Below are 14,195 nucleotides of genomic sequence, written 5' to 3'. Positions count from 1 at the left end.
AAGGCTATATCTAGAGGTGGCCCACTTAGGGAGTTCCTTTATCCATTCATTTTGCTTTTTATTAGTACTTTGCTGATAAGGATCGGCTCTACATGTGCACTGAATAGTGGTATGATTAACAAATGGCTTTCCTCATCTGATTCCACCTTGGGCGACATCACTGGACCAGGCTGCACACACGCATGTAGTGTGTCAGCTGTGTTGCTATGTGGGGAGGGCATTGTAGGATGAATAGGTGACCAGGGAGTGACACAAACAATGGGATCGGCATTGCTGGGGTTGAGTAGATGAGGTCGGGGGTCACTAGCTGTCGTACACTCGCCTGATTGTCGATATCGGCCGCCTCAGGCATGTGTGCGAGGCTTCACACTGAAGGAAGCTTTTTTTCGGGCTCACTATTAATAAAGTCATTCATCTAAAATTCCCATTGAGGTCCGTGACTCCTTAGATACACCATTGACTGTGGAGTTATTTCACCTGCCATAAAATCTGCCAAGGATTATCTGGAATCTTGTGATCCATCTGCGCCTGGCACCTGCCTAGCCAGAGGTTAACCAAAGTTTTCAGATTGCCTGCTCAGGATGCTCTGCGTCATTCACATTACCTGCCGTTTGCATTGCCTCCTGTCCAGCACTGTCTCTGCTGGTCCCGGACACCACAAGAAGCATGGGGCTTTGTGTTGGATTGTACAAAAATCAATGTGAATCCTATCTAGGACAAAGAGGATATTCAGTGATAGTTTTCCCTGTTTCAGCAGTATTCCCATTGGTATTTTGCAAACCAGTGGGGTGCCCCATGCTTCTGTTGGTCTCCTATTCCCTGCAGTGGAACCGAATCCTTTGGATAGGTGAGCGTTTTCCATGCAGCGACCAGCCTAGTGGGAATGGACACAGTCTGTTTCCATAGGCCTCTTCTGCACCAGGTTTGTGGTGTATTCATGACACGGTTGCCGAAAAAGACAGTAGGATGGGACTTTGCATTTGCGGTCTGTGCGCCTTGCGTTTGCATTTAGACTGACAGTGTGAACGCATCGTAGGAGACAATCGCCATCCGATTTTGTTCCGGAAAGTGCTGTATTGTAACCTGCACTCCTGGAATACACCAAAAAAATATTATTGTTGTAGTCAGGGCTGTGGAGTGGGTACAAAATTCATCTGACTCCTCAGTGTATGAAACCTCCGACTCAGGTACTCTACTCAAAAATTGCTCCAACTCCTCAGCCCTGATTGTAGCTTCTGAACAGTTGTATTTTGGTTTTCCTGTAACACAATACATTGGATTTTTTTATTTTATTAGATTTTTTTTTTTTGTTATGACTTGTGGTTGATGCCTACTTTACATTTCTTTGTTTAGGAAGCCATTGTTACATCTGAGGAGCTTGGCCAAGATTTAGAGCATGTAGAGGTTCTCCAGAAGAAGTTTGAAGAGTTCCAGACCGACTTGGCAGCTCACGAGGAGAGAGTGAATGAAGTCAACCAGTTTGCCAGTAAATTGGCCCAGGTAAAAAGCTGCAGGGAAATTTTCCCATGTGTCTGGTCCATATGTGTTGTGCTAGGCTGAATCTTCTCCCTTTCTACTCACAGGAGCAACATCCCGAGCTGGAAGTCATAAAGACCAAACAAGATGAAGTCAACACCAACTGGCAGAGGCTGAAGGGCCTGGCTCAGCAGAGACAGGGCAAACTATTTGGAGCTGCAGAGGTCCAGCGTTTTAACAGGTGCAGAAAAGGAATATGTCCTATTAGATCATCCAGGATTACTTGTTTCCTTGTTGCTACATTTTAGTCTGGCCTTCTGATGACAGGTGCATTTTAAAAGAGCAGAGATTGGCAGTTTACTCGTGTTAACAAGGGCCTTCCATATTGTTTTTACTCTGAAACAGGACGTTCAAGCCTGTTCGGCATGCTGTTCCGAATTATTCGGATCTGAACACCACTTAAACCTAAATTGGACCATGGCGCGTTAACTCACCCTTGTCTCTGTGCGCTGCCCTCCATGCCACATTCCAGCTCCCATTTAATTCCTAAATAAATAGGAAATAATTAGTGAAGTGTAGAATTATGATGAGGTGATTGATTTGATTGGCTGGACATGAGGACTTGTTACTGCTTCACATGTCAGTGCACACAGGAAACAGAAATGAAACATGATCACGTGTTCACAACCTGCCAGAAGTACACATCAGTCCTCTGATCAGATTGATCAGCTTCTACGTGGATTTCCTTCAACCCTTTAGCAGCCAATTTATTTAGAGGCTTGCAAGTGCTCCAGGCCAATTTATTTTAGCACATTTTTTTAATTCCTATTTCTTACATTTTATTGCTTCTAATTAGTACTCCTGTAATGTGTATTTATGGCCACTTGTCACTAGGGGGCAGTGTGAGACAATAACTGAGGACCACTGCTTTCAGTTTCTATATTTTCTAGTAGTAGAGAGACAGCTAAGCGTTCCAACAATTTACAGCACATGTTCTGCCAACAGAAGTCACAAGCCGTGCACTAGTCTCAAACAAGATAACTCTATTGAAACTGCTAAGAGTCTCTATTGAATTAATCTCTTTTATTAAGGATGTAGACGTGGTGTACTTTTCCTCATGCTTGCTGTTCTGAAATACTGAAGCACTGTGCTTTGCTGCAGCCATGGCAACTCTCTTATTACTGAAAGATTTCCCTTTTAATTGCATCTCTGCAGCCAAGGAGTTGTGTTCAGGGCTCGACAGATCTGCTACCAGTTCACATATTGTTACCATCTGGGGGGATTTTATTTACGTCCCTTTTAACCACAGGCTTTCATGGATCTTATTAGTTGTGGTTTTCCTCTTCAGTGTAGACTTTTATTCTGTAATGTAGGCAGGGAAAGCCAGGTGAAAATACAATCCTCCTGTTTTGATGCTTACCCAAACCTTAGCTGGAGAGAATCCATCTTAGTGGTTTTCTTATCTTCCCAAGAATTATTGGGGAGGAGAGGGAAGCATGTTCTCTCCCCTCCTACTTTCCTACTACTCGCTGATTGGCTGAGGGCAGTTCAGTGTGACACGAGGCTGAAAAGGGAAATACACCTCACTCACAGAAGCTGCTGAAATATAATTTATCTTCGGACGTATGCACGTGAGCAAGCGCCAGACGGCGTGAAACGGCTGTAGTGCCGTCTGTACATCCCCTGGTCACCTCTCCCCTACTCACCTCCGTGGATCCAGGTTTGACAATCTTTGTTTTCTATGTCATATACGCTGGCTGATGGTAGAAGATTCCAATAAAAGCAATACAAGAGACAGGTGCACAGCATTTCTTTCATGTACCAATGCGAAATATAATTTATGCTGTGCTCACATGTGTTTACAAAGCTGAATAGATATGACCGTGCAGTTTCTTGGAACAAAAAAAGAGTAAGGGAGGTAATGACATCAGGATTGGCTTCAGTCAGAGGCAGTAAAGATGGAAAATGCCTGGAACAGTTTTCTTTATTTACTATATAAAATTACTGAAATCAAAACGTGAACAGTACAATATATATATATTCTGTAAGTAGAACAAGTATTTATCCACTTGTGTGTTTTTTTTCCTGGCATAGTATGACTGTCCATGATACACAGGGAACTTTTTCTATGCAATACAAATGAAGAGACTGCACACAACAGGTTTTGCTACTACTGTATTGAAGCAAGCCAGAGAATGCACAAGCTGTTTCCGGCTTAACCCATCCTCAGGTGCTGAGGAAGGGCTCCATCCGTAACAATCTGTGTAGCTAAACCTGTTGTGTACCATCTCTGCCTTTGTAATGTTGGGTTGGTTGGCAGGGGGGTTGGTGTTAACTGTTGAGGATTACTAAGACAGAGTACCACAATATTAGCCAGAGGTGGGTTGTGCCACATGGTCTGTACTCCTATCTATAGTATATCCTAATGCTGTTCTCTTGGTTCTTGGCTGCAGGGATGTGGATGAAACCATTGGCTGGATCAGGGAGAAAGAGCAGCTGATGGCATCGGATGATGTTGGACGAGACTTGGCCAGTGTGCAAGCTCTCCTGCGTAAGCATGAGGGTCTAGAGAGAGATCTGGCAGCTCTAGAAGAAAAGGTATAACTCCGCCCCTTTCCTTTCACTTCCTGTTCCTAGTGTATGTAAACATGAGGATTTACTGAAAGTTTTGCTCCATTCTTTACACAGGTTAAGGCTTTATGCGCAGAGTCGGAACGCCTGCAGCAATCTCACCCTCAAAATGCACAACAGATCCAAGTGAAAGGAGAGGAATTGATCACTAACTGGGAGCAGATCCGCACACTGGCTGCAGAACGCCACACACGTCTCTACGACTCTTACAAGTGAGTGAACACCAAAGTGGTTTTTGTTTTTCTTTTTATTGGAGAGAAGGATATAAAGTCCTCCCACCCAGACCAGTGGGAAGATCAGTGTATTCTGTTCAGTTCACACCGTATATATTATACATCAGGGCATTGTATAGAAGGCAATATCTGTCATTCCTAATAGTGTGGTGATTTGCAGAGCAACACAACATTGCACTACTGCATACATTTTATGCACCTCCCCATTGTGTGATGAATGGGGTCATTGTTAGGCTTAGCGCCTGCTATAGAGCGCTAATATCTATAGCAGTTGCTCAGCTTTTTGCTAGCATTAATTAATGATTTCTGGCCCTTTCAGAAGCGTTTTTTATTTTAGTGCTAGCGATTTGTAAAGCAGTTGTAATTGACTTCCATTTGAAAAAAAGAAAAATTGTTTTGGTGCGGCTAGTAAAATCGCTGCAAAACCTTTTTTTTTTTACAGCGATTTTGCAGCGCTCCTATCTTTTGCATTGACATGCAACCGCTCCAAAGATGCTGCAGAAGCATAGCGCTTTTTGGAATGTCCAGAAATTGTAGATGATCCCAAAGTGCTGCTAAAATCACTCTAGTGAGCCATAGCCCTTAAAGGACAACTGTAATGAGAGGGATATGGAGGCTGCCATATTGATTTCCTTTTGAGCAATACCAGTTACCTGGCTATCCTGCTTATTTTCTGCCTCCTTATACTTTCAGCCATAGACCCTGAACAAGCATGCAGCATATTAGGCATTTCTGACATTATTGTCAGATCTGACAAGATTAGCTGCATGCTTGTTGCTGGTGTTTTTCAAACAGTACTGCAGCTAAATAGATCAGCAGGGCTTGTATTGTTTAACAGGAAATAAATGTCAGCCTCCATATCCCCCGCGCCGATTCCTCTCGTACGCGTTGGATTGTTGTGCATCCACTCAGTAAAATTAAAGGACATTCTAACCTTGATCTTTACCCCTCAGACTGCAGAGATTCCTGGCAGACTTCAGAGACTTGACCAGTTGGGTAACTGAAATGAAGGCCCTCATTAATGCCGATGAACTCGCCAACGATGTAGCCGGAGCCGAGGCTCTTCTAGACAGACACCAGGAGCATAAGGTGAGACTCCTGCTGATTGGCCTAGCACATACAGTAAGCTTCTAGCAAGTTTGATGCACACTGGATAAATAGTAAGACAGCTGTGCTACTGGCGTTCAATGTGAGAGTGCACACTGTGTATTTAAATGGCGCGTGAACTTGTAACATAACTTAAAGAGAACCTGAACTGAAAATAAAAAGTAAAAATAACCATACACAGGTCATACTTACCTCCTGTGTAGTCTACTTCTCAATCTCTTTCTCCTCTCCTGCATCCCATTTTTCCACTGTGATCAATGGAATTCTCCGTCCTCCATTTTAAAAATGGCCATTACCCCATAACTACTTCCTAGTCAAACTGTAATATCACCAGCTTGAGCCATAGGGAAACATGGACATTACCTTGCACATTTAGTTGTAACTGATAGCTGCTAATATATAACTGACAGCAACTGGTATATTTCAGTTCTGACAAACTATTGTCAGAACTTGAAGGGATCACTGTAAGAAGAAGCCTCTGAGAGGAACTGACGAACACGATAAATCCAGCACTGGACACTTGGGCGCAGCAGCGCAGGAGACTTGGGCGCACCTGGCGCCACCAAAGGCCGTAATAGGAACTACGGCTATTGCAGGCACTGGGAGTAACTTCAGCGCCGTCACAAGACGGAGCTGAAGTTGCTTTTAAAACAATAATTCGGCTTCCAGCAATCGCTGGAAGCCGAATTATTTCATTCCCCCACTATCCGTGTCGGCCTGGAGGGGGAATAGTAATTAACACGGCCCGGACTTGTGCGGCAGCAGGATCAGCCATATACCGCTGTATCCTGTGCCCAAGTCTCCGGCGCCGTTCTCTCTCGTACGCAGGAACTGATGGTGAGGTTAGTATGTAATATTTGCAGCTACGTCATGTGTTTATTTTACCTAATTTTATTCGCTTCAGGTTCCCTTTAAAGGCAACGCTGTACCCTATTAATGAGAATATATAAAATTAACCTACCCATAAGGGAGGTTTGTAGTAGTGGGTTGTTGGTGAGGGTGATCGGCATTACTTGCTTACGCTGGAATGCTCCTCTTGCCTTTGCCTCTCCTTCTCTATGGGATTCACTACCTTCCCCAGGGAAAGACTGCTGCCGCAACATTTTAGGCCCCAATCGCCGGCGATCAGCAAAGCGCTGCTGCACGAGTAATCCTATGGGATTACGCTCACTGCAGCAATTGCAATTATCACTGATCTCAAGCACACTGCAAGCAGCATTTTTGAGTTCAGCAAGAATCGCAATTAAGAACTGCAAAACAAAATCGCTGGAAAAAAAAGTAACGCAAAATCACAATCGCTAGGCTATTGCGATAACGATTTGCTTTTACAAGTGTATGAGGCCTTACAGTCCTGTATTGTTGTATGTCTCTAAGCGCCTCAGTGCATGCCGGGAGATGTAGTTTGCTATTGTGAGTACATCTCCCAGCATGCACTGCAGTGGTCGTAGGGGCGCAGTCTGGTCAACCCAAAATGGGCTGGGTGCCAGAGAAGATGCCCCCTCTTGTAGGTAAGGAATGACGGTCACCGTCACCAATGTTGGCTTTTAGGTTCTCATTCGCTATTGAATTGTGCTCCTGCTCAATAATTTATAAAGCATTATCCGTGAATAATGGAAGTTTGGTTTTGTGCAGATTTTTTGTAAGTGAATTCATCTCTTTGACAGCTTTCCTGTCATATTGTTAGCATGTTGGTAGTCATTTTATGAGACCGGAAAGCAGCTTGTCAGTTTATCGATCCTATTGCTTTCAGAGAGACATATTCTATAGCCTTTTATTGAGAGAAAAGGAGGTGGCATCCGTTTTTGCTTGTAAGTCATGACTAATCCCAGAATCCAGGTGTGGAGCCCAGGGTAACACCTAGTGATTAAAGCTAGTAAGCATTATCAAATGAAGCACGTGTTCCTACTTCCTGTGACATACTTCTGCTTCTTAGATTGGGTTGAATTCACAGCTGTAAATGAATCACCTCTGTAAGTGCTGAATGAATTACAACATATGTCATCTCTTTATTCTCAATAGTTGTATAGAATAGATGCCATTATGGGACTGATTGAAGTAAACATGAAGGGAAAAAAAGCAGCTGATTTCGGCACAGTGCTGTGCCAGTTGTTACGGCGCCAGAGCTGCATGCCCGATTTGGGTGTCTAGAGTTTCATCTGGGTGCCGCGCGATTGGTAAAAAAAAATAGATTTGGCTGCCGGCTATAGCCAGCACCCGAATTACTTGTCCCTCCGAGTTGCTACAACTCTGATGGGGAATAGTAATCCGCACGGGCCCGGAGTTAGTGCAGAAGCAGGGTGAGATGTTTTTCGGCTACTCCCTGCGCCAAAATGGTCCGTGCTGATAGTGAATAAACTAAAAAAAAAGGCCCAATATTGGTACTTGCCTCCCTCAGGATTCTCCTGGTTCTCCTCCTCCCCATTCCAGCACTGAGGCGCCCTCAAGCACAGCACAGGCAGCTCACGCCTGAGCACTGGCACAGAGCTGAACAGGCTCAGCTTTTACCATGGCGCGCTAGCTCCAAGTAACTGCGCAGGTGCAAGCCATCTGTGCCTGTGCAGTGCGAGCAAGCACTGTGGAACTTCGGGGTTCCCAGGACAGAGGAGCCTTGATTTAGGATGGCACAGGAGGGAGGGAGGGAAAAGCCTCCCTTTTTTTTAATTAAAAAAAAAATAAATTGCAGCAGCGGTCAGAGACCTCCTATAGAGTGTCCTATTAAGGACAATAAAGGGAGGTTAAATTCATGTGTGTGCTTCGTTGTAAGGCTGTGCAGCACGCTGACAAAGCTACACAGCCCTCTATTGTGAAAAATATGGCTTGGTCACTAGAGGGGTGTAAACCTGTGGTCCTGAAGTGCTTGAAGGACACCCAAGGTGAAAATAAACTAATGAAATAAACAATTGTATTTATCCTCCTTCTCCTAAAATGACTTTTTAAGATATTCCACAGTTGTATTTTATATTTAAATTTCCTTTAAGTTTTTACTGTTTTATTGTGTTTGCTCAATGACACATTCATTGAAGTATGTCAGTGGTAAAATCTATGATCTATTGACCCTTTTTATCCTTTTCCTGCTCTCAGAAGCCATTTTCTGCTAGGAAAGTGTTTTATAGTTGTAATTTCTTATCAGTGAGGGTCACACTGTAGTTTGACCCAGTCCCCACTCAGATGGGTGCTGCCACTTACATACCTGATATTTAACTCTTTCAGGCAGAGAAAGGAAAAAAAGGAACACATCATAGTGATTTGTGTGCTAGGCACTGTACCTACACATGTCTATCTTATCATGTCACATGTCACCTCGGGTATCCTTTAAAGTCATTTGAGTGGCCTAGAACTCATTACTGAATAAAGTTGTACTTACTTTTTGTTCCTCTCCCCACAGGGTGAAATTGATGCCCATGAAGACAGCTTTAAATCTGCAGACGCTGCTGGACAAGATCTGCTCAATGCCGGGCATTACGCCTCTGAGGAAGTCAGGGAGAAGGTATGTAGACCAGTAAAACTGAGGTCATTCACCCATCACCAGCTAGTCTGTTATCAGGAAAGCAAGATCTTCACAAATGACACCTCTTTGCATGCTATGATTGTGTGCTTACTGCCGAGGTTACAAACACACGGTACAAGTACCCTAGGGCAGGGGTGTCGAACTCCAGTCCTCAGGGGCCAAGGTCCTAAATTTTTGGGAGAGCTCAAGTTAATTAATGGGATTCAATCAGAAATGGTATGGTCCATCAGTCATTTCCTGTTATACCTTTGCTAACTACTGCAATCTGGTTCTTTCAGGAAACTTCATTATATCCTTCTACTCTTTAATGCACATTTGCATTAATATGACTTAAATCTTTCTTACTTCAGTAACATATGTAAATTGGTGCCATTTGCATGTGTGCCAGCTTTACGTGCTGTAAAACTGGTACACATGCAAATGGCACCATGGATAGCACTCTCACCTTGTAGTGCTGTGTCCCCGTTTTGAATCTAGGCCAGGTCACGATCTGCACAGTTTGTATATTCTCCACATGTTTAGGCTTCCTCCAGGGACTTCAGTTTTCCCACATTCCCAAAAGATAGATAAATTGGCCTTAGGCTGTTAAAGGAACATATGACAATGATAGGCATTAGATTTTGAGTCCCTCTGAGGAATAGCTACTGACAGGACTGATTACCTAAGAATAAATAACAATTATTTGACATGAGCATAGCTTCTAACTCGATTCCCTTGTCCCTAATAATCTGTTAGGATGTGCAGTGGCTACAGCGGTTCAGAATACAGTTATGCAGGACGTTCTTGGTTACACATGGCAGACCAAGGCTGTGGAGTCGGTACAAAAATTTTCCGACTCCTCAGTTTCTGAAATCACGACTGACTCCGGGTACCCAAAATTGCTCAGACTCCTCGACTCAGACTCATTAGTCTAATATTTTACAGGACTGTGGATTTTGTACAAAAATCATGCGACTCCGACTCCCAACTCAGACTCCTCACTTTCTGAAACTCCAACTCCGACTCAGGGTGCCCAAAATTGCCTCGACTCCGACTCCACAGCCCTGTGGCAGACTGTGTAGTCTGGTTTCTTATCCGGTTTTCATTTTGATCTGTTTTTCATACCTCTTTGCTTTTGTCTTGTAGCTCACCATCTTGTCAGAAGAGAGAACCACCCTACTGGAGCTGTGGGAGCTGCGCAGACAGCAGTATGAACAATGCATGGATCTGCAGCTTTTTTACAGAGACACTGAACAAGTGGACAACTGGATGAGCAAGCAGGAGGTCAGTCCTGTCTTCAGCTCTGGTGTAAAGGAAACCTGCAAAGGTTTGCTGCTGCCTAATTTACATACCCAGGAGAGGGAAGCTTCTGGATCTACCATCCTCCTCAGCCAGGCCGATCCAGCCATGGGACCCTTGAAGAGAGGCTGCAACGTGGAAGCCCAGTAGCCAGTGTCGGACTGGGAGCTGGAAAAGCTGAGGCAATCCACTTGCTGGCCAAACAGCAGTAATCAGGTGTTGTTGCTCACAGTGAAGACTTGCTGGAAGTTTCTATTGGGATTGATAACACAGGGCTACTTCTGCTTTGCCAGCAGGTGGATTTTCTCAATTTTTCCACTTCCCAGTCTGACACTGCCAGTAGCATGGACCCGCTCGGGCTCAGGTGGAAAAAGCCTAAACCAGTTGTGTCTTTGTTACTCTGCAGATGACTTGGGCAGGCACAGTAGCATGGACACGAACAGGCTCAGCTTTTTCCGATGGAGCTGAGCAGGTCTGTGCTAGTGCATATTCGTGAGCCATCGATAAGCAGCTTTTTGGTGGTCCCAACGCTGGAACAGGCCAGTGGAGGACAAGGGAAGCCAGAGGCTTCCACCTCCTGAGGTGTGTACCCATAGGGGCACTTTTTTTTTTCTTCCTTAAAGGACTTACGAGGTGAAAATTAACTTCTGAGAAAAATAATTATATCTATCCTACTTTGCATAAAAATGACTTTTTTAAATATCCCACAGTTTTATTTTATATTTAAATATAGTTTTTAAGTTTTTACTGTTTCATTGTCTCTGCACAATGACACCTTCATTGAAGTATGCCAGAGCTTAGATCTATGAATTATTGACCCCTTTTATCTATTTTCTGCTCTTAAAAGCCATTTACTGACAGAAAAATGTTTTATGGCTGTAATTACTTATCAGTGAGGGTTATGCTATAGTCTGACCCAGTCCGACCCGGTCCCGACCCAGACAGAAATTGTCACTTGCATACTTGATGTTTAACTTTTTCAGGCAGAGAAAGAAAAAAAGGAACACAGCCTAGTTATTTGTGTGCTTGGCACGATACATACACATGTCTATCTCATCATGTCACATGGCATCTCGTAAGTCCTTTAACGAGGTACACTTTAACTTTTGAGAAACTGATATCAAGTCTGGTTTCCTAACTCCCAATTCTTTAACAGGCTTTCTTGCTAAATGAAGACCTGGGAGATTCTTTGGACAGTGTAGAAGCGCTCCTGAAGAAACATGAGGATTTTGAAAAATCACTCAGCGCCCAAGAGGAGAAAATCACTGTAAGTTTACATCTGTGATAAGTTTGGAGCCAGGGTTTTCTCAGACTGCTTGTAGACATCTCACTGACTCCTCAGCTTGTTAGTTAAAATTCTTTATTCTGTTTTGTAGGCTCTGGACGAATTTGCCACAAAGCTTATTCAGAACAAACACTACGCAATGGATGATGTTGCCAATCGCAGAGACGCAGTAAGTATTGCCTGTATTTGTTTATATGAATGTTGGATGATTGCGTAGGAAGTTAAAGTTCTCTGAAGGCTTCATGACCTGGTACATCTAACTTGTGCTTGTTTTCAGCTTCTAAGCCGCCGTAATGCCCTCCATGAGCGTGCCCTCTACCGCCGCACTCAGCTGGCTGACTCCTTCCATCTGCAGCAGTTCTTTAGGGATTCGGATGAGCTGAAGAGCTGGATCAATGAGAAGATGAAAACCGCCACTGATGAGGCCTACAAGGTAAGGAGGTCTTTTCCTAGCAGACAGGAACCAGCTTTATTACATCTAGCAAGTATAACTTTTCCTTTCCTCCTATTGATGTGCACTGCGTGTCTTGACTGCCAGGTGGCCTCTCAGTAGTCATCACTGGCTTATTTACTCAGTATGTTGTATAACCGCATTAAAATAAACAAAAAACAATGGAGAATTGTTCACACCTAAAGGGGTTGAGACCGGACTTGATCTGTCTACATTGCACTTGATTCTTTGAGGTTGGATGGACCCTCATCCCGATCGGTGACTCCTCATATGAATTGGATTTCATCTGAGGCCCGCTGGTTACTTTTGTACATATTTACTCAGGACGTAGAAATGATTACTTGTAGCTTGCACTCAGCGGCGTAGGGATCACCATAGCCAAGTGACCGTGTGTTCTTGGCCGGCATAAGGGAGTCCATTACGGGCCTCATAAAGAACTGGGGTGGTCCCCTTAAATTGGAGTAACGTACCCCGCTGGGCTTCACCAATGATTTACGTTCCTCGTAACATTCTTGTATGTATAACTACAGCCCACTCTCTTATAATGTGGGTTACATAATGAGAGAGGGCACTCTAATGATCGAGACTCTGATGCATGAGGAAGGCAGATCGTCGTGAAGCCCGGAGAGGTATTTTGTTTCCCTCCAGCACTGTTTGCTACTCTCCGACAAGATAGCCGCGCCAATCAGTCCACTCTTCAAAATCCACAGAGGACCTTAAAAATAAAACAGAGCACAGAGGGATTTTCTCATAGCGAGTACCACCTCAATAGTTCACCCTCATGCACAAACACACAAGCGTGAGGTAGCTGTCACCAAAGGATAGGGAGATGGCACATCCCCCCTTTCTCCCCTGCTCACCAGATAGAAACCTTGTGCTTTGCATATCACAAATCCATACTGTAGCTTCTAAAAGAGTATGAAACAACTTTTCATAGCGTAAAGTTTTAATAAGGCAGCCTCGGCCCCCAATAAAATACACGTACTTAAAAATAAATTCTTGTCAAAAAGCACATCACAAAGCTTAAGAGTCCGGTCACCTCTCACGTGTCCCTGGTCGGTCTCCTCATAGCTGCAAGTTAGCGTGCATGTCCCTCAAGCTCCGCCCTACGCGTTTCATCACAAGTTGTGACTCATCATGGGCTACTCTGCATATGGGAAGGGGGCTACCTATACTTTAAAGGGGGCTAATCTGGCTACCTACGCTTGAGGAGCCACCTGCAGCACAAAGGCGCCTTTTACTTTTGGGGGGGGGGGCGCAGCATAAAAATTTTGCTATTGAGCCCATGATTTCGGGCTATGCACCTGCTTGTACTGCATTTAAAATAATAGAAAATGGCTCTTACTGTTCTTTGCTGAACACAGTGATGCAATATAAGTGTAACAAAAAAATAAAAGACCCTTCTTTGTTCACATCTCCGAGCTGTAACCATTTTAATGTATTGTCTTGAGTGATATTCTCTACTGGTGCTTGCAGGACCCATCCAACCTCCAGGGTAAGGTGCAGAAACACCAGGCTTTCGAGGCAGAACTTTCCGCTAACCAAAGCCGCATTGATGCCCTGGAGAATTCTGGACAGAAGTTGATTGATGTCAACCATTATGCATCTGATGAGGTGGCTGCTCGTATGACTGAAGTGATCAGTTTGTGGAAGAGGCTATTGGAGGCCACAGAGCTGAAAGGTAAGCTATGGAAGCAGAGTTGAACCCAGTGTAGTATTTTTATACTTTTCAGATTCAATTACTAATGATGGTGACTATTCTACCCAGGCATCAAGCTGCGTGAAGCCAACCAGCAACAACAGTTTAACAGGAATGTGGAGGACATTGAACTCTGGTTATATGAAGTGGAGGGACATCTGGCATCTGATGACTATGGCAAGGACTTGACCAATGTGCAGAACCTTCAAAAGAAGCACGCTCTGCTGGAGGCTGATGTAGCAGCTCATCAGGTATTTCATTTTCTGATCTTTGATGCGCCTATGCCTATTGTGGTGTTATTTTAATTTTTAACGTTCGTGTTATAGAGTGTACATCTTTATTTCTTTACATTGGGAAGCAAAGCATTGTCTCTGGGATAATAGTTCTGCAGTATAGAACATTGGACTATGTATGTAGCAACCTCCACTCCTGTGGCTTTAAATGTTTGTAGAATTTTTAACCTTGCCCCAGTTCTAGGTGCGGAAAGCTGTTGGTGGTGTGATAGAGCCAAAGAATTGTGGCATAAT

The 14,195-nt window shown here is 44.0% G+C and overlaps 1 protein-coding gene across 4 annotated transcripts in view; it reads left to right on the top strand.

Moving 5' to 3' along the window:
* SPTAN1 (spectrin alpha, non-erythrocytic 1) overlaps window positions 1-14,195 on the top strand; it is a 115,009-nt gene that overhangs the window by 52,593 nt on the left and 48,221 nt on the right. For all 4 annotated transcript variants that reach the window (XM_068248529.1, XM_068248528.1, XM_068248527.1 and 1 more), the window contains exons 6-17: window positions 1,354-1,500; window positions 1,584-1,717; window positions 3,930-4,074; window positions 4,165-4,319; window positions 5,294-5,429; window positions 8,833-8,934; window positions 10,081-10,218; window positions 11,390-11,500; window positions 11,610-11,687; window positions 11,796-11,951; window positions 13,446-13,650; window positions 13,738-13,919. In XM_068248529.1, coding sequence (XP_068104630.1) covers window positions 1,354-1,500; window positions 1,584-1,717; window positions 3,930-4,074; window positions 4,165-4,319; window positions 5,294-5,429; window positions 8,833-8,934; window positions 10,081-10,218; window positions 11,390-11,500; window positions 11,610-11,687; window positions 11,796-11,951; window positions 13,446-13,650; window positions 13,738-13,919 — 1,689 coding nt within the window. The remainder of the gene's footprint in view (window positions 1-1,353; window positions 1,501-1,583; window positions 1,718-3,929; window positions 4,075-4,164; window positions 4,320-5,293; window positions 5,430-8,832; window positions 8,935-10,080; window positions 10,219-11,389; window positions 11,501-11,609; window positions 11,688-11,795; window positions 11,952-13,445; window positions 13,651-13,737; window positions 13,920-14,195) is intronic.

The sequence above is a fragment of the Hyperolius riggenbachi genome, chromosome 8 (genome assembly GCF_040937935.1).
Source record: "Hyperolius riggenbachi isolate aHypRig1 chromosome 8, aHypRig1.pri, whole genome shotgun sequence".
Lineage (NCBI taxonomy): Eukaryota > Metazoa > Chordata > Amphibia > Anura > Hyperoliidae > Hyperolius > Hyperolius riggenbachi.
The sequence above is the reverse complement of the archived record's forward strand: the minus strand, read 5'-3'. Positions and strand labels throughout refer to the sequence as shown.